At 34.4% G+C, this 18,693-nt stretch overlaps 2 protein-coding genes across 3 annotated transcripts; both read right to left on the reverse strand.

Moving 5' to 3' along the window:
• Positions 1 to 593: 593 nt before the first annotated feature.
• On the reverse strand, positions 594 to 7,553 carry LOC109087419. Its single transcript, XM_042763073.1, has 6 exons — positions 6,641 to 7,553; positions 4,423 to 4,517; positions 2,894 to 2,996; positions 2,706 to 2,750; positions 2,485 to 2,607; positions 594 to 1,003 (listed from the first exon to the last, which is right to left on the reverse strand). The coding sequence occupies exons 1-6, from the start codon at positions 6,797 to 6,799 to the stop codon at positions 872 to 874; spliced, it is 657 nt and encodes a 218-aa protein (XP_042619007.1). The 5' UTR covers positions 6,800 to 7,553; the 3' UTR covers positions 594 to 871.
• A 1,363-nt stretch (positions 7,554 to 8,916) lies between these two features.
• Positions 8,917 to 18,467, reverse strand: LOC109113769 (zinc finger protein 330-like). Of its 2 annotated transcripts, none has more exons than XM_042763080.1 (10): positions 18,308 to 18,467; positions 17,941 to 18,067; positions 17,215 to 17,234; positions 17,055 to 17,125; positions 16,084 to 16,160; positions 10,986 to 11,112; positions 10,371 to 10,475; positions 10,244 to 10,290; positions 10,047 to 10,164; positions 8,917 to 9,354 (listed from the first exon to the last, which is right to left on the reverse strand). In XM_042763080.1, exons 2-10 carry the CDS (start codon positions 18,058 to 18,060, stop codon positions 9,101 to 9,103), a joined length of 939 nt encoding a protein of 312 aa, XP_042619014.1. In that variant the 5' UTR covers positions 18,061 to 18,067; positions 18,308 to 18,467; the 3' UTR covers positions 8,917 to 9,100. The 2 variants fall into 2 exon arrangements, with proteins under 2 accessions (XP_042619014.1, XP_042619019.1); XM_042763085.1 differs by lacking the exon at positions 18,308 to 18,467 and adding an exon at positions 18,189 to 18,206.
• Positions 18,468 to 18,693: the final 226 nt, after the last annotated feature.

An 18,693-nucleotide genomic window follows, 5' to 3' on the forward strand; every position in this document is an offset into this window, starting at 1 on the left:
GAAAAAAGTCTGATTTGCTTGATGTAAACTTAATTAATAGAAGAAAAGTCAGAATTGTGAGATATAAACTCACAATTGTGAGGAAAAAAAGTTGCAATTACCTTTCATGGTGGAGGCGGAAACAAATAAAAAATAGAATTGCGAGATGCAAAGTCAAAATTCAGAGAAAAAGTCTTGAGTTGTGAGGAATTTCTTTAGACTTTCTTCACAGTGGCAGGTACTATTAAAGTCCTAGATCACGTAATTGTCAAAACTTTCAACCATTTAACTTTTTTTTTTTTTCCCGGAAAGATGTTTTGTCAGCTGAACAATTATGTTGTTAAACAACATTACAATCCATTGAACACACTGTACTTCTATTCCTCATAGCCTCGTTTTCATTCCTGTCAAACACACTAAGCGTCTGTAAGTGTCTGATTTTATTTTTGTGACCGTGTAGTTTATAAAAGTTATGGGGCAGTGGTGGAGAAGGTCAGGACCACAAAGGACTTGGACAGGAAATTCCTCCTCAGGCAAACTGAAACAATGTAAGCTATTCCTCCCTCATAGTTAAAATTATATATCAGACCGGGTCATAAAATCAAATGACATTATTTCTGTTGATAAAATTATTTTAATGTAACAATACATTGGATATAAAACAATATATAAAACCTATTTTACATTTAAAAAAAAACCTTTAAATTCTGTACACTTACAAGGCATTCACAGTTAAACAATCATTCAAAAAACATTCTTATAGCTTTAATATAGTGACACTTTCAGACTGATGTGATATAAATAATAGTAACAAAAAAAGTCTAGTATAATTTAAAATGATAATAGATAAATGAGCTTATTGTACATGCTTTAAGGGAAATAAAGTATGATTTTAATCACATGTTATAGTAGATGGTTGTCTGCAAAGAACTTGTTGTTTCTCAAGAAAGTTTGTCATCCTGTCAAAGAACTCCCTGGAGTTGGTGAGTTCTTGTAGTTCACAAGGATATCTTTCGGAGCACTTCTGTGGAAAGAGTCCAAACACAAACTCGTTACCAGCTGTTACAAACATAACCATCAGTGATGCACATCATTCAGAAATTGAAACAAAATCTGCTGCTTTCCTATTCATGACTGTGAATCTGAATTGGAATGACAGGATGATTCATTGAAAAATTCCCAAGTCACAAGAAAAAGTCATTATTAGTGTGTGTTATGTAATTAACATTAAATTCATTTATTCTTAATTATGCATATTTAATATTCTCCACTCTTTAATATTACACCACGCTAATACGTGCTTATTTATCTAATTATAAGGCATTTTTCTTTACTAAGTTCAATATTTTCAAACAATAATCAGCCAATAAAACAAATTTTCATTTTGCCATACAGCACCACAAAATGTCCAGTGTCCACCATATTGCTTGCAGATTTAAGTCTATATTAAAATATATAAACAATATGAAATATATACACACATTTCACATTGTTTATATATTTTAATATAGACTTAAATCTGCAAACACACACACATATAATATACATATATATACACACACACACACACACACACACACACACACACACACACACACACACACACAGCTGTTGGGTTGTTTTTTTTTTGTTTGTTTTGTTTTTTTTTTTTTTGGGGTAAATTATGCTCATCAAGGCTGCTTTTAATTTGATTAAAAATACAGAATTAAAATAGTAATCTTCCAAAATGTTATTACAATATAAAATAATGGTTTCTATTTTAATATCCTTTAAAATATCATTTATTTCTGCAATGTTTTTTTTTTTCAGGATGATGAATAAAAAGTTAAAAAGAACAGCATTTATTCAAAATATAAATATTTTCTAATAATACAAATCTTTGCTATCACTTCTTAACCTTGCTGAATAAAAGTTTTAATTTCTTTCAGAAAAAGAAAGAATAAAAATGTACTGACCCCAAACTTTCGAACTGTAGTGTATATTGTTAGAAAAGATTTCTATTTTTTAATAAATGCTCTTCTTTTTAACTTTTTATTCATCAAAGAATTCTGAAAAAAGTATCACAGGTTCCAAAAAAAAAAAAACGCAACAGTTTGCAGCACTAATAATAAATCAGCATATTAGAGTGATTTCTGAAGGATCATGTGACACACTGAAAACTGGAGTAATGATGCTGAAAATTCAGCTTTGCATCACAGGAATAAATTACATTTTAATGTTTATTAAAATAGAAAAACATTATTTAACATCATAATAATATTCCACGATATTATATTTTTTTCCTGCATTTTTGATCAAATAAATGCAGCCTTGATGAGCATAAGAAACTCCTGTAAAAAATATTAAAATCGTTCTGATCCCAAACTTTTGACTGGTAGTGTGTGTGTGTGTGTGTGTGTGTGTGTGTGTGTGTGTGTGTGTGTATATATATATATATATATATATATATATATATATATATATATATATATATATATATATATATATATATATACATTTACTTACATTTTTGTTATATTCCTCTAAAGTTGTCTTTATCAGCAACTGATTTTCATTTGTTGGGTCTTCGTCATGCAAGAGAACGTTCATCTCCATCAGGAAACAGTCAAAAAACTTAAATGTGCAATTCTGCAGACGAACATAGAGCTCTGTTAGCACTGGATTCTCATGTGTATTGCCATATTAATATTAATCTGTGTAAAACCGAGTTTTTTAAGTGAACTTACCTTGATATCCTCTGTGTTTGGTGTATACAAACGTACATTAGAACGCTGGAAAAAAAATGTTTACATATTAGGATTCTGATTTACTATTTAGGACAAGTGGGTTTTGTGACAATAAAAAAATAAGATTGAGATTTACAGTATGGTTACTCCTTGACATGCACAATGCATCAAAAGCTCATATGTCATACTTGGAATAAAAGCTTTGTCTCTTTGTCTTGAAGAGCGTTCTGGAGGTCTTTCAGTGCCTGCATTTCATTTCCTTCAGCCACGGGCAATAGAGCACTTAGACAGCTGAACACACACACAAAATACATAAAAACAACCGCAATAAGACAAATTAAAGTTAAATTATTTTAGAATCCTGCACAATCCATTTATAATTGCTCCATTACAAATCCATTTGCAATGCCACTACAAGATGCTGGTTTCAGTTGCAATGGAAATACAGATGAACTAAATCAAGATATCAACAAATCAAATATAGAATGTGGTATATAATGTATGCACAACTGTTTTCCTGCAAACCTTGTTATTTTTAGCACATTCTTGTGACCAAAGATTTTAACATCATTTTGGTTTCAGTTTCAGGCTTCAATTCAATCTGATCATGTTTAAGGTCACCATTCTCCACCCATTTTATTGTAAGCAAACGAAAAAGACTAAACAGCTATGTTCTGAACAGATAATAGTGGTGTTTGCTCTAGGCAGAACAAGGCAGAGAATGATCTCATAGCAGGTTCATATTACCAGCCCTGTCTGCGTCTCTTAAGACTCAATAATGTACAGCAGGAGACATGCACACTATAATTGGGTGGCAGCAGATAAAAGGCCATTTAAACTGGACTTTAGAAATCTCACATGTGTCAAGTCATCTAGTACGTAAGAGTAATTCTTTTTATTGGACTGTAACTATGTTGGGCGAGATAGATGTCACATGGTGACGCTGTCACAAGGGCCGTATCTCAACAATTATAAACTCATGAACTATAAAGAGTCAAAAGTCCAATTAGAAAAATGCTAGTGTAAATAAAGTTCACTATGTAATAAAAGTAGATATTAACAAATATTGTGAGAACTAGAATAGTGTTCTCACAGCACTGCAGTTTGGTTGGGGCAAGTTGTCACGTTATATGTTGTAATTTTATATAAATGACTCAGGACAACTCGTGGTCAAAACAAGAGTTTGTTCTATTTTTGCAGTTTCAAGAACTGTTTTATGTTTCATACAGCTCATAACAGACCTATTTATCGACAGATTCCCATTATGACAACTTACCCCATATAGTTTGTCAACAGGGTCTGCTACTGTGGTCACAAATGGTATTAAATTTTTTTCCCTCTACAACAATAAGCTTCTTTTTATTATTAACAAAGATATTTAAAATGTGTTTATAAGGAAATGGTGTTTTCGTTTTTGCAATTTCCGAGTGAAAACTGATTCAAAGTAAATCCTACACCAATGTTTTTTTTTGTTTGTTTCCTTTTTGTTTTTTCAGTTTAGTAAATTTCAAATAGCTTTTTTTGTAGTTGAGACTTTAATGTATGTGTCTGATACACAAATTGCCATTCAAATAAACCCTGAGAAATTAGGGGATAATTCACAGCACCTGGGCCCAAGCTGAATTCACCCTAGAACCAGTTTAAGCAACCTAGTGGTTATGCCAGATTTACACAGCAATCAGCAAAGGAAATAAGCAGTCTAATTTCTTAGATATACCTCAGAATTAAGATAGAATTCCAAACCTCTGAGTTCAAAAGGCATTCCATGTGACTCTCAAAGCACCAAGGGTTACAAGCACATCTTCCAGTTCTCTGTAAAAGATCAGACACTTCTTTAATACATACAAAGGACAAATGCTGCAAAAGTCCCACAGATAGACAAGTGCAGTTCCAGTTATGCAGTTCCAGAAAGCAAAGTGCGCAGTCAGAGGAAATGAAAACAAATGTAATCAAGTGGCCGAGCACAACAAAGCAAAAGTAAACAAGTAATCAAAGTCATTTATAGGTTGAAAAATATAATTGATTTAATTGCTATTGACTTTTGACTAATAGGTGGCGCTGTGACCTAATTGGTGTGGTGTATTCAGTGTGGAGTGACTATGGCACACACAAAGTTTGGTGTCAATATGCCTAAGCCTTGCAGAGATACAGCTTTCATGAAAATCAGACCAGCAGTCTAGGATGAGTTCAGAAATGTAGGTGTTCAAATAAAATCAAAATGGTCGACTGTGGCATAATTGGTATTGATGTTCTCAGCATGATCCAAGGAATCTGCAAAGACAAGTCTCATAACAATAGGCCAAATTCATCAAAAGCTAGTAGCAATTTTTAAAGTTATAATTTCTGACCACAAGGTAGTGCTGCTCCGAAACTTTTTGAGTACCTTCAGGGCATGGTGCTGAAGAGACGTACCAAATTTTGTAACTATATTCCAATGCATTAATGAATTATAAAAATTCATGCACAAAATGGCTGAGATGGGGAGTTTGAGAAAATCATTTGACTTGGGTCTTGTGATTTTTTTTTTTTTTTTTTTTTTGCCAAATGTTCAGAAGTTATAAGCAAAAAAGTCTATTTTAGTGTGCTTTTTGTCAAATTGATGAATGATCTGAAGATGATTTAGGTTGATTTTTGTGAAAGTGAGGAGGAGTTTGTCTTGAGCCGAGGAATCAGGAACAGTTTTGCTGAAATTTGTTTCTAGCCCTTACGATTCAAATGGTATTAGCATAAACATGAAAGCAACTTTGGGCTGCTATAGACTTCAGTGGAAGAAGACGACAATGACTAATTGCACACTTGTGACACTGAGTTATAGCTTAAATACCAACTATTCTCTTTCAGTACCAACTTTAGTACTTACTAGCACTAGTACTTACTTTTTAGTTACCTTCAATCAAATGATTTCTGTTATCTATTTTGCTAGAGTAAGTAATCTAGAGTAAGTAATCTGTCAAAGCGTTACATAAGCATAGCATAAGCATAACTAGAACTGTTACTGGAAGCTTAAAAGCTGCGATAATTACTAGTACTAGTACACCTAAGTAGGCTACTACTACCAAATAAATAGCACAGATTTAAACCAGACTGGAATACACATAAGTAACATTAACAATGGATACTGGTTAAAGGAATTATGTTAAGGTATTAAAATGACTTAACAGATGAACAGAAATAAATAGAGTAACATTTTAAGATCATCAAGCCGAGTTGAAATCATGTCATTTTGAAATTAATTGCAACTGACGCAACAAAGAATTACATTACATTGTAAAGCTGCCAGATTGAGTCATTACATTTCAGTTGAGTAGCATGTGAAGCGTAAATTATCTTTTGTTGTATTTAACTTTAACATTGCTTATTGCTTTTATCTTTTGTTTTGTTTTATTTAATTTTAGTTTTGTTTATTGTTTTGGTTTACTGCCAATATTTGTAAAGGAGATTCATTTTAAGATATTTAGATGTAGGTTTAGTATGATGATGCATCAGCCCTTTAGTTTATTATAGGAAATAAACAGAAATATTTCATAAATATTTACCTGTATGGATGGCTTTTGAGATCGTTCTTATTAATATTTATGTATTTTTCATGTGGAATTAATGTAAAATACTACATCAACTATTCCATTAAAAAAAAAAAATAATAATAATAATAATTGATGATTTAGTTAAATAATTGAATAGTAACCGATGACGGACGAAGCAGAATCCCAGTAAAAGAGATTCATCTGAAAGCTAAAATGATTCTATGACTTGTATACAGACAGGTATAAGAATATTTACATATTTAATTGCCCATATTTTAATTGAAGATGTGTCTTAATAGCAACACTATGAATGCAAATCTTGCCACAGGAGGAATGTAACGATTTTTTTTGCTTTTCGTCATGCATTTACAACATGCATGAGCCAAAAACGAGTGCGCATATGTTTCCTACCTTTGATTTGAGCTTGGCTGGCTTATTCCAAATTCCTACGATGAAGACGAGGAAGAGGGTCATTAAAATCATCGAAAGCAAAATTGTTGGTAGGCCAACCACGACAGCTGCGTGAAGTTCACATGTTCTCCTTATGTAAGAGTCCTTAAAGTGTGTCATGGAAGTAATTCAAATTGAATTGACTGCTCCAGATGTACATTAATCCACGAGTGCACACTGCGGGCTTCTTGCTCTCGTCCTCCGTGCGCGCACTGATCAAATGTGCTAATGAAAACACTCAGGCACACCGCCCATGGAGCGCTTTCACTTTGACATACACAGTGAGAGTACTTGACTTGGCTTCAAAAAGAAAAAAAACCGCAGCGAGAGTGCTCTTCCTAATGTGTAACTCGGCAACAACTTTGTTTGGGGTGTTAAACACAGTCATCTCAGGTCCACGAATAAGTGAGCTCTTGGTAACAAAAACAGCAGGTTAGAAGTCCACTGACAACGCAAGGTCATTTGAGGTTATTTATCAAGGTAAATTGCTAAATATGCACGCATTCATTTGTAGAAAAAAAAAAAAGAATGGACATTTGGAGAAGTATAATTAAAATAATGCGCGCGGACATGAGTTGTAGACTAAAGTCGTCAGTGTGGAAACTTGGAAAACTGTTTTGTTTTGCATAGAGCGGGTCGCCCTGCCATGTTGACGTCACGTGGCCAGCTGCGTCGCGCTGTTTACCAGTTGTTACTACATCTACTACCTCTAAATTTTTACTTTATTTAGAGCAATTATCAATGCTTGAAGCTGCGTTACAAAAGGTAAACAGAAAACTATCAAACAATATAGCAGGGGTTCTCAACTTTGGCTCTCGAGGTCCAATTTCCTGCAGAGTTGAGCTTCACCCTTGCAAAGCACGCCTGCCAGAGACTTTCTAGTGATCCTGAAGACCTGGATTTTGTTGTTGGGTGTGTTTGATTATGGTTGGAGCTAAACTCTGCAGGAAAAATTGACTAAACGGCACATTAGCATCAGTGCAATTCCAAAAAAAAAAAGCATTACTGGAAGTGGACATTTCTCCAGGGGATTTACCACAACAAATTAACCCCTAAACTTAGCTTGGCGTTCTTTTTTGTTGTTGTCTTTTTTCTCTATAAAATATTTTAGTAATCATCATACATTATATATCATTTGAAAGCTTAGAAGCCCAAGATTCATCCTGTGAAAACCTTTAAAATCTTATGGCGGTCTCCTGCCCCTTAGTGGGCAGTGTCAAGTGTCATATTACAAAATGCATTACGGTCTTTTATAGGATTCCATATTTGGTGGATAGAAGTAAAATTGACAGCGAAATCTAGAGAAAAATTCATTAAACAAAATTCAAAGGAGTTTTGATGGCTCCCAGTGGCTGTTTGTGGTATGACGCCCTAAATAAACTCTCACAGGAAACTCAATTTTTTTTCATATCAACTTTAAATTTGGAACATAACTTATTTAGACACAAGGCTGTAATTCTATACCAATTTTAGAGTAAAACCTGTTATGTAAAATATTTATAAATAAAATAAAATAAATATAGCGCATTTTATTTACAGTACATTTAAACTTCTATAACTTTTTTATACTTTCATTTATTTTTAAAAATCTACTTTTGCCAAAATCTACTATTTTTCTTCTTTAAAAAGAGACCAACCTTAGGTCTATATTCCAAAGTGTTCATAAATTACAGTTATTTAAGTTTGGATAGTGCACTTTAATGCCTATTTTAAAAATGAAGGGTGACGGTTAAAGGGTTAAAGAACACAGACACATCTGCTTTAAGACAAATAATGACGCAAATACCAGTAATTTGACGAGTGCAAAAGTTAGTAAAAAAAATAAAGTCAGGCACGAAAATAACTGTTCAGCGTTAATTCTTCACTGTATGTCTTTAGTAAATCCTGACAGTACTATTTTAATGGCATAAGACTTAGACGCTGGCACAAGCTGTTAGTAAATTTGGCCCTTGGCCCCCTGAGCATTCAGGATCAATACTGATACCTGTTGATCCTGAATGCATGAAGGACCTCTATCTCTAATATGGATGCCTAATCTTTAAAATGTTAAAGATTTGTCAACATTTGATCAAATGATGGGTCGTCACTTTCACAAACCCTTGCGTTCTTCCTGTACATGTTTACCTTTAAAGTCTACAAAAACTAAATAAATAACAGCATCTAGTGTGTAGGTGTCCTAAGAGCTGAGAAGCTGCGTCAACTGACTCTTAAAAATAAATACACAACTGACTTTTAAAAACATTTCTTCAGATATATTTGAAATTCAAAAAGGTGACAACATCAGACATTTATGCACACATTTATACAATGCAATGCAGAAAACCTTAAGTAAAAGGCCAAATATCTGACAAGGTAAAGCTCACATTCTTAGATGACACCTATATCTGAATTTCTGAATCCCATTTATGCATTGTATGCGTTTTATTGGGTCTTTCCACTTGCTTCCAAACTCAGATTTGAGAGTGAGTCCTCCACCTCTGGGTCATCTTCCTCCTCCTCATCATCCTCGTCATCATCTTCCTCCTCTTCATAATCTTCATCATCATCGAAGTCATCATCCTCCTCATCTTTGTATCCCCCACCAGATTCCAGATTTTTCCAGTAGGAGCTGTATCCAGATGCACCATATCCGTCTTCATCGGCACCACTCTGCCGGCCAAATTTGTGTGTTCGGGCTGCAAGAACAAAACATTCGGTTAGTACCAGACATCTAACTGCAACTCAAAACCGGTGTGATTTTAGTATCATTAACATACTATACTTAACTATAGTGTATATTGTTATACTACTATCGTTTTCATGATTTTTTTTATATTTTGAATGAGATTTAAAAAATATATATATTTTTATATTTTTATAAATATTTTTAGATTTTGAATTTTTTTTGTTTTTTTTATACTGAATAAAACATTTTGTTTTCACTTTAATTTTGGTAAGTTTTTATGACTGTGTTGTGTTGTCATTTTTATTAGTTTTTCCGTTTTTTAATATCTCTATACATTTTTTTTTACTATTATTTTAACTTTATTTAGTTTGTTATTTTAGTACTTTAAATTAGACTAAATGAAAATGAGAACTGTTGCCTTGGCAACTAAAAAAAGTTTTATTTAGATTTTATTTCAGTTAATGTTCATTTCATGTAACAATTTTTTATTTTTATGAACATTTTTGAAAAACGTTCAAAGCTATTATTTGTATTGTATATATATATTTTTTTTAATTTAAACGATCATTTTAAGAATTTTATTATCATATTTAGCATTTTATTTTGATTAATTGACTATATATTGTTTTGATGAATTAACAGAATAAAATGTCTCAAAATTTAGATTAGACAAAATAGTAATAAATAGCAGACGGCACTCACTAGACATGCTGAGATCTTTGGTCTCCTGAGTTTCATGTCCACACTTTGGACACGGAGGAGCCTTGCCTTTCTCCTGCTTGAACACTTTGCTTCGAGCGTGATCATCACAGAAACATGCCTATAAAAACAGGATTTCAATCATAGGTTGTCCAAACATTGTATGTATACAAACAAACCAGACTGATGAAAATCCAAACCTTGCATCGGAGACATGAATGCTGACCGAGACGATTGCAAGATAAACCTGCAATTGGGGCATAAGTCAATAAAGTTGAATGTCTTATTGCAAAGAAGAATATTCAGAAAAACCTCAGACAGACGTACATTTATAAGTCTCTGCTTCCAGAACCTGACAGCTCGCCTGGTGTTCAAACTGATCATCCTCACACAGGAAGTTGTGACAAAAAGAGCAGTGGAAAATCCGACCACCTGTACATTAAACAACAAACAGGATTTGATTGGTTTCTCCAACCGTATTAATGCAGAGAACAGCTGATTTAGAGTGAGGTAGCTAGTTACTTTTAAAAGTGATACCTTACAATATTGCATTACTCCATAAAAAAAAAAGTAACTCTTTGCATTGCTTAATTACCTTTTAATAACATGACTTTTGTGTTACTTTTGGTCTCCTGGGCTGGGCTTGCTTATTTGTTTTTTTATCATCCCAAAAGTATATTTTGGCAACTGTAAATGCCCTTTCACACCAAAAGTGAAATTACTAGGCTGGCCTAAGGAAGTGCCTTGATTTCTCTCAGCACAGGGACGGGAGACGTGCCAGTGAATAAATGGGAAAACAAAGTAACTCAGATATTTTGTTGTAAATTTAAGAGTAATGCATTACTAGTTACTGAAAAAAAGTAATGTGATTACAAAACTCATGTTACTGGTAACTGATGGTGACTGTTTGTGCCGTGGTAGACGTGAATGCTTGCTCTTTACCATGTTCCCAAACGCTGCGGTCACACTCAATGCAGTCTGCATCACAAAGAGGGCAGGAGCAGGCATGGGTACTCAAGCACTTCTTTCCATGGCAAACCCAGGCCTCACAGAAGTCACATATGGCCCCCTGTAGGACACAAACACTACTGCATTAACAACAGAGCCACACATTCACAAGCAGAGACTTCTGTGTTCAATCGGAAATTCTTCTGGACTCAGTGCTTTAAACTGAGACTTATTTCTTAGCATAAAAGAGGACATTGGTACAAGATGAATACCAAATTATTGTTTTAAGTGTGAAAATATAGCAGCAGTAGCACCGACATTCAAAAACAATGGACTTGTGCCAAGGCTCCTGAAATACTCAGGTCTTCACTTTAAGTTTTCATTTAGTGACGAGTGAATTTTCACGAGTGAAAAATAACATGCAAGTGTCTCAGAGCTGGCAAAAGCTATGAAAAGAGTGACACTTTATCTCACAGAGTATGACGCAGCCTGCAGAAGTAACATGCATAGTTGTTGAATTACCTACTGCAGCCAAAGCAAAATAAACTCATTTAACCTCTTTCAAGGCCCATATTTACAAAATAGAGACTTCTGGGAATCTATACTCTGGTCTTAAGAGACCAAGTCAATAATTTCGGATCCAAAAGCATCCAACATGTTCTGGTGTTGCTAGAGGAGGAGTACAGTGATAAGTGCTTGGTCTCCAGTGACGTTCAGTGGTAGTAATGCTTTCATATGGGATGAATGAGTGTGAGTTTATCAATGCTGGCATGAATTCATACACAACTGTGTGATGTAATGTGTGATGTAATACAAAAACTTGAAACAGAATATGCTACCCTCCCCTCATTCCCTGCATTATCGGGCATTTTTTCAGCATGACAATGATGATATTTATTCTCCAGAGGTGAAAATCATTCAGTGGACATGTATTTGACTCAATCTTAATGCTCTTGAGCAGCTGTGGGGAGACCAGAGCATGGAGTTCATCCAGGAGTTTAATATACAGAACAGATGTGAAAATTTGTCATGAACTTGTACACTCAGTGCCAAGAACGGTCAGAGCAGGACATACTAAGTACTACAATATTATACATTTTCTGAATTAAATCTAGGGTGTACTCATTTCTGCAATCAAAATTGGCTCATTTAAATTGCTGTTTACAGTAGTTTTGAAGTACAGTTGTTGCGAGTGGAATGGAATAATCCTGTTTTGTTAGCACTGTTGTATCGGCCCCCTCACCTAGTTAAAGATTTTATAAGTGAATTTACTGCTTTTATGGGTGATTGTATAACAAAGTATAGCAATATTTTTCTGCTTGGTGATTTTAATATACATGTGTGCTTTCAGTCTAAACCTCTGGAAATTGAGTTTCTCAGTCTCAGTGGGTGAAAGATCCTACACATACTCACAGACACACTTTGGACTTGGTTCTTTCTCATGGTTTTTCTATTACTGATACTCAGGTTTTTGATACTTTGCTCTAAGATCATATGCCTGTATTATTTTCGATGCCTTTTACTCAGCTAAGTTCAAGCATTACTCCTACTGTACAACTGACTCGTCCCTTTTCTTCCCACTTTTGTGATGACTTCACAAACACCTCTGACGAGGTGTGCTTGTCTCTGTCCTTCTAGTCATCTTTACCTGACTTGGATGCTGAACAGTATCTTAGTCTGTTTAATACTGCCTGCTCAGAGGTTTTGAATAATACTGCTCCTCTTAAACCTAAGAAGTTAAAACCTAAAACTGAACCATGGCTCAATGATAACATCCGCTCTTTGTGGTAAGCTTGTAGAAGAGCTGAACCAAAATGGAAAAAGGACAAATTGCAAATTTCATATGAAATGCCTAGACTGTTTTGCAACTCAAACTCAAAGTCTAATTATTTTTCTAATTTAATTGCAATCATCATAGTTCTAAAGCCTTATTTTCTGTCATAAATACTGTTTTAAATCCTCCTTTAAATGTGATTTAAAATTTCTCCAGGTTTAATGTTTAACCTGAATGTTGCTGCTCTTCAGCCATATGGAGAGCTTTTGAACCAGTTTCTCTCCAGTCTCTCAAAGAAATTATCGACCATTTGAAACCTTCTTTCTGCTCTCATGATGTTCTCCCTCCACTATTTTAAAACAAATTTTTGACTCAGTTGGACCTAGTTTGGTGTCTTTTCTGAATAAATGTTTAGTTTCAGGGACTGTACCTGATAGTTGATCATAAAATTCTTTTATCTCGACTAGAATATTTTGTGGGAATCCAGGGAACTGTTCTTAGCTGGTTCAAATCATATTTAACAAATAGAAGTTTCTCTGTCAGATTAGGTAGTTTTTCTTTGTTGCCTGCTAAACTTACCTGTGGAGTGCCACAGGGTTCTATTCTCGCACCTATTCTTTTTTCTTTGTATTTGCTTCCTTTGGGCTCTATTTTCAGAAAGCATGGTGCATCATTTCACTGCTATGCAGATGATATAAATTTATCTACCTTTGAAACAAAATAAACATGCTGCTCTAGAATCTCTTTTTGCATGCCTGGATGAAGTTAAAACGTGGTTCTTTCAAAATTTTTCATTTCTGAATGAATCAAAAACCGAGGTTATAATCTTTGGCCCCAGTGAAAAATTCAGGGAGCAGAAATATCGACCTGGACTACCTTGCTCCTTTTACTTCTTCCTGTATTAAGAACCTAGGTGTTTTCTGGGAGCAGAGTCTCAAATTTGATAAACAAATAAATGCGGTTATTAGTTCCTGTTTTTCTAAGCTACGCCTTCTCTCCAAAATGTAATCTTTTCTCTCTATGAAAACTTTAGAGATTGCAATCCATGCGCTCATTACATCTCACTTGGACTACTGCAACTCTCTTTATCTTGGCATTTCTCCAATCAGTACAAAACGCTGCTGCTAAATTCCTCAAAGGACAACGTAAATTTGATCACGTTACTCCAATTTTGAAATCGTTGCATTGGTTACCTGTGCATCTTAGAATTGAGTTCAAAATTCTTCTCTATGTTTTTAAATCTATAAATAATCTGGCACCAAGCTATCTATCTGATCAACTTTATCCATACAATCCTACACGAAATCGGATGTCTGGTGATCAAAGACTTCTCTTTGTCCCCAGATCACGGTTAAAGCATAGAGGGGATAGAGCCTTTGCGGTTGCTGGCCCTAAGCTATGGAACAGCCTTCCAGCCTATATCAGATCAGCACAGTCTTTAAATGTTTTTAAATCATCTCTTAAAACCTATTTCTTTTCTTTGGCTTTTAATGTATTGTGAGTTTATGGTATGAATCTGTGGGTTGTCATGTGTTCTATGTCTTTGTTTGTTCAGCACTTTGGTCAGCCGTGCTTGATGTTTTTAAATGTGCTATATAAATAAAACAAACTAGAAACTTGAATTTATTTTGTTGTTTTTATTAAATATGTTTAATATGGTTCAACTTTGCCATCCTTCCATGAATTATATTAGTGATCATTAAGAAAATACAACTTTTATATTAATTCAGAGGGGGTGTACTCATTTATGCTGTGCACTGTATATATTACAGTTGTGTATTATTATTATTACTATTGTTATTATTACTTATTTATACTAACTTTTTCTTCTCACATGTACTGGAAAGCTGGGGAATATCATTGCACTACACATTCTATGTTTGTCTTTGGTTTCATACACTAGGAATAAAAACATCTTAGAATTAATAAAACGTTAACAGGCTTGTTGATTTTAATATGAATTCCATTAGCTGATACAAATATTTATACTTAATTATAGTAAGTTATAACTAATTATTAACATTTGCCTTTTGAGCAAATTTTCCTACACTATAATGTTCTGGCAATTAGTTGCAAGAGCTCAGATCACACGGCAGTGTTTTCTGATTCTTCCCAAGCTAATTTAAATCACATATAATAGTGATGACAGTGTCAGCATGATGCCAAAGACTTTCTTTTACAATAACAGGAAATAAAAACCTGGCAGAGCTCATATGCCCAAAACTGCATTATTCAGACTGCACTAACTTCACTTTTCTGTGCTTCTTCTGCCAACTATCCAACTTTTTCCATACGAGTCCTGAGTCCAGATGAGGCTTGGGCAACTTCCACTCAAACTGACTGAAACAAATCATTTCATGCTACAAATAATCCCTAATCAGTATATTAACTGTCATTCTCTATTTTTATGTTTTAGGAAAATAATACAATTCCATTGCTTGGAATTGTATTGGTATCACAAGAATATTTGTGATGAAATCTCTTTTCAGTTCTCGAGCTATGTCCTGTTTCCTTTTTCCTTCTATTTTGCTGCCTTAATATCCTCAGTTAAATCTCTATCAAATGGCACTTTAAAATGTAGTTTTTTTCCCTTTTTCACTTCCAATCCAAGTAAGCTGTGTTTACTGTAATATTTATAATATTCAATATATTATACATTAGAAAATAATCATATAAAGCTAAGAAATACCACATTAATCTGTCAAAATGAGGGAAAGCACTCTGAAATATCCTTACATATTACAGTTAATGATGGAAGATTTTTGGTATTTATACAGTGATATTTAACACATCCATAGTATTGTTGCCAAAAGACTCAGATACTGTTGAGCTTTTAGGGTTATTCATGGTCTGTTGATAATAATTTGTTATTTCTACACTTAAGTTTGGTTTTGATGATCGATGGGTGAGGAGTGAGGGGTATAATGTCACCTCACCGTACCTAGTCTTTGCAAATGATTATTATTGCATTCTTTAAACAGGTTTAGTGGCAGTCTCTGACTGATAACAGTTTATTCCATAATTTCCGCAAAGCATCATGGGAAGTGGGAAAAGGGTGGATAACTTCAAACTCTTGGCAACTACAGTCAGAACAGAATGTGATAAGAAACACAAATCATGTCCTTCGTTATACAGAAGATTTGTTTGACAGAATAAATAAATGAAAAAGAATTGAATTCTTCTGATTTTGTGCCTAAACCTAGCTTCTCAAAGACAGTTGCTTGGATTTCTGTCAAACTATTTCTAGTGCAATGGCTATAAAAAGTACGATATTTGAGGACATTTAGTGGCACCATTTATGGAGATGTTTGTACTTACCACCATGCCCATTCCAGTGCTGTGAACCCCAGGGTGTTTCACGACACAGTCTGAAGCCTTCATGCATTTTGTTTTGCCTTTAAATAAAGAAAAATAACTGAATAAATATATGATTTATCCCTGTCCAGCGTCTTACCGATTATCAGAGTGCTCAAATTAGATTAGATTCAACTTTGTCACTGTGCAGCATCTAACCAGACGTGCAAATAACAGAGTATATAAATAAATATAGAATGTGTGTATATACATTAAGCTTTATGACATATAGTGCAAGTTACGAGGTTGGAGGGCAGAGACCAGCTCAATGCAAATGACTGCACATATAACATAGGGTGCAAAGAAAGCATAAACAGAAGGTGCATTATATAGTGAGATACGTAAATAGCATATGTTTATATATGGCCAATGACCACAACAGTGCAAACGGCATCCGGTGGTAGAAATGTGAAAGGGAATGTGCAAAATACCAGAGGAATGTACAAAATAACAGAGGTAATAATAAGAACATTGTAAGTGAAGAGTGCAGACAGGTTGTTCAGTGCATTTTTTTTTTTTTGTTACAAAAACAACAATGTTTTTGTAGGCATTATGCCTGCCTCTTTGGGAATTTATTTAATGATACACTGGACATATTTCCCAGACAAGTTCATCTCCCTTTGAGTATTTATTATTATTTCTTATCATATCATACTTTTTTAACCCCCTCTAAGGTCCACTTACAATGTCTGTCAGTACAATTTATGTGCTGTGCTCTTAAGATACGGCCCTCCATGATTTGTTTAAGACCGAAATGTCATCTTTATCTGCTTTATTGGACAGGCCAAGTTTCAGAACACTGGACTGATGTCCACTGTCAAACTGAGCAACCTGCAAGACATTTTCCAGACTCCAACTGGGGAAAAAACGACGAGGGTCAGTTATAGTGAGTCTAGAGGGCGTGCTGGGGTTCAGTAAGAGGAAGTTCATCTCACCACACTGTGCACACATGGGAAGTTTCTGCACTGAAGAGCAGAAATAGCAGAATGCCCTGGTTTTTTGTCGCCTGGCAAAAAAAAAAAAAAAATGCAATATTATGGAAAGGTACGGGGTAATGTAACAATTCTTAAAAAAAAAAATCATAAGTAAAATTACCTTTGGCACTTATCACATTCCTGAAAAAAAAGAAAAAAAAAGGTTAGGTTAGTGCATTAATGTACCAACTAGAAAAGCAGCAAAACTGGAAAGAAATGCCTAAATATTCCTATGGGTTACATTCAAGTTTTGATAGAAATTTCCAAAGCTAAAGGAATTTTCTGATAGTATTGTTTTCATGAAACCTGTCTGTACCATGCCTGGGTCATATCTCACAAGAGAACAAAAAAAAAATATTATATATATATATATATATATAAATAAAGTAAATATGTCATTTTTAAATTTAGTTAAATATAACGTTTAAAAGGAGAATGAGCACTTAACTGTTTTGAAAGCCTTAAAAATACATATAATTATCAAAATTATTCGTCAAAAAATTTAATTTTTGTAATCTGTCAATGCGGTGTGAAAGCTTTAGGGTGTTTTCACATATAGTTGGTTTTAATGTATGGGTGTTTTTTTCATTTAGTTTGTTTTAGTAGAAAGGGACCTAGTTTACTTATGGTGTTCACAGTATAGTGGACTCAAAAGAGAACCTGGTTCTTTTCTTGGTCCTCTTCAGCACTTAAGTGATCTCAGACCCTTTCTTGTTCACACCACAACTTCATAAGGTGGGGGGGGGGGGGGGGTCTGAAATCACTTGTTTGTTCACATATACGAGTTGAACCGCTCTGAGAGTGTTTGCAGGGTTCAAACGAACTAGCGTAGATGTCCGACTCTTACCATGGTTGCATTGCATGGGTGTTTGGCCACATCAACAACCTCTTTATTTGCTCGAATCTGTTTCTCTCGCTCCTTTCGGCTCTCAGCCTTCTTACGAGCGCCAGTCTTTTTCTTAGGCATCTTTCACCTACAATATCACAAAGACAGAATACAAATATGTGACACGTGTAATGGATACAATATCAAACACACGGCGATTTCCTGTTGACTGAGTATGACTCCGCTCTAATGATTTCCACTGAACTTACACGAGTTCATGTATGACTTCAATATACATCTCAGCTTAACAGTTTCTTTACCAGAAACTTCGGTTTTTATTTACAGTTCAACGCCATATATTCGAACACATCAGTCATAGGAAACATACCCAGATTAAAGGATTAATCGCGCAGAAACCAGGCAGTTGATCGCGGCTGATCCCGGCGCGTGTGTAACAGGAAATCGTTCCGGAAGGAAACCTAACCGACGCTGTTATCAGTTCCACGAACATTTATTAGCAGGTGTCTGTTGCGTGTCGGAATTGCTAAGATTGCAATATAATACAGTTACATTTTGTTAAAAGAATCTACATATATTAAAACCTATTTATATGTTAATTTAAAAGAAATAAATGAGATGTAGTCCCTCTCCATCACAGAGGAGGGCAACGCGCAGTCGCTAACGAAGCGGTTGCCAGATACTCCATCATATAGCTTCACCACTAAGTTCTAACGTTGTCTCTATAAATATATATGTGTATGTGTATGTGTGTGT

Source organism: Cyprinus carpio, chromosome A1, assembly GCF_018340385.1.
Source record: "Cyprinus carpio isolate SPL01 chromosome A1, ASM1834038v1, whole genome shotgun sequence".
NCBI lineage: Eukaryota > Metazoa > Chordata > Actinopteri > Cypriniformes > Cyprinidae > Cyprinus > Cyprinus carpio.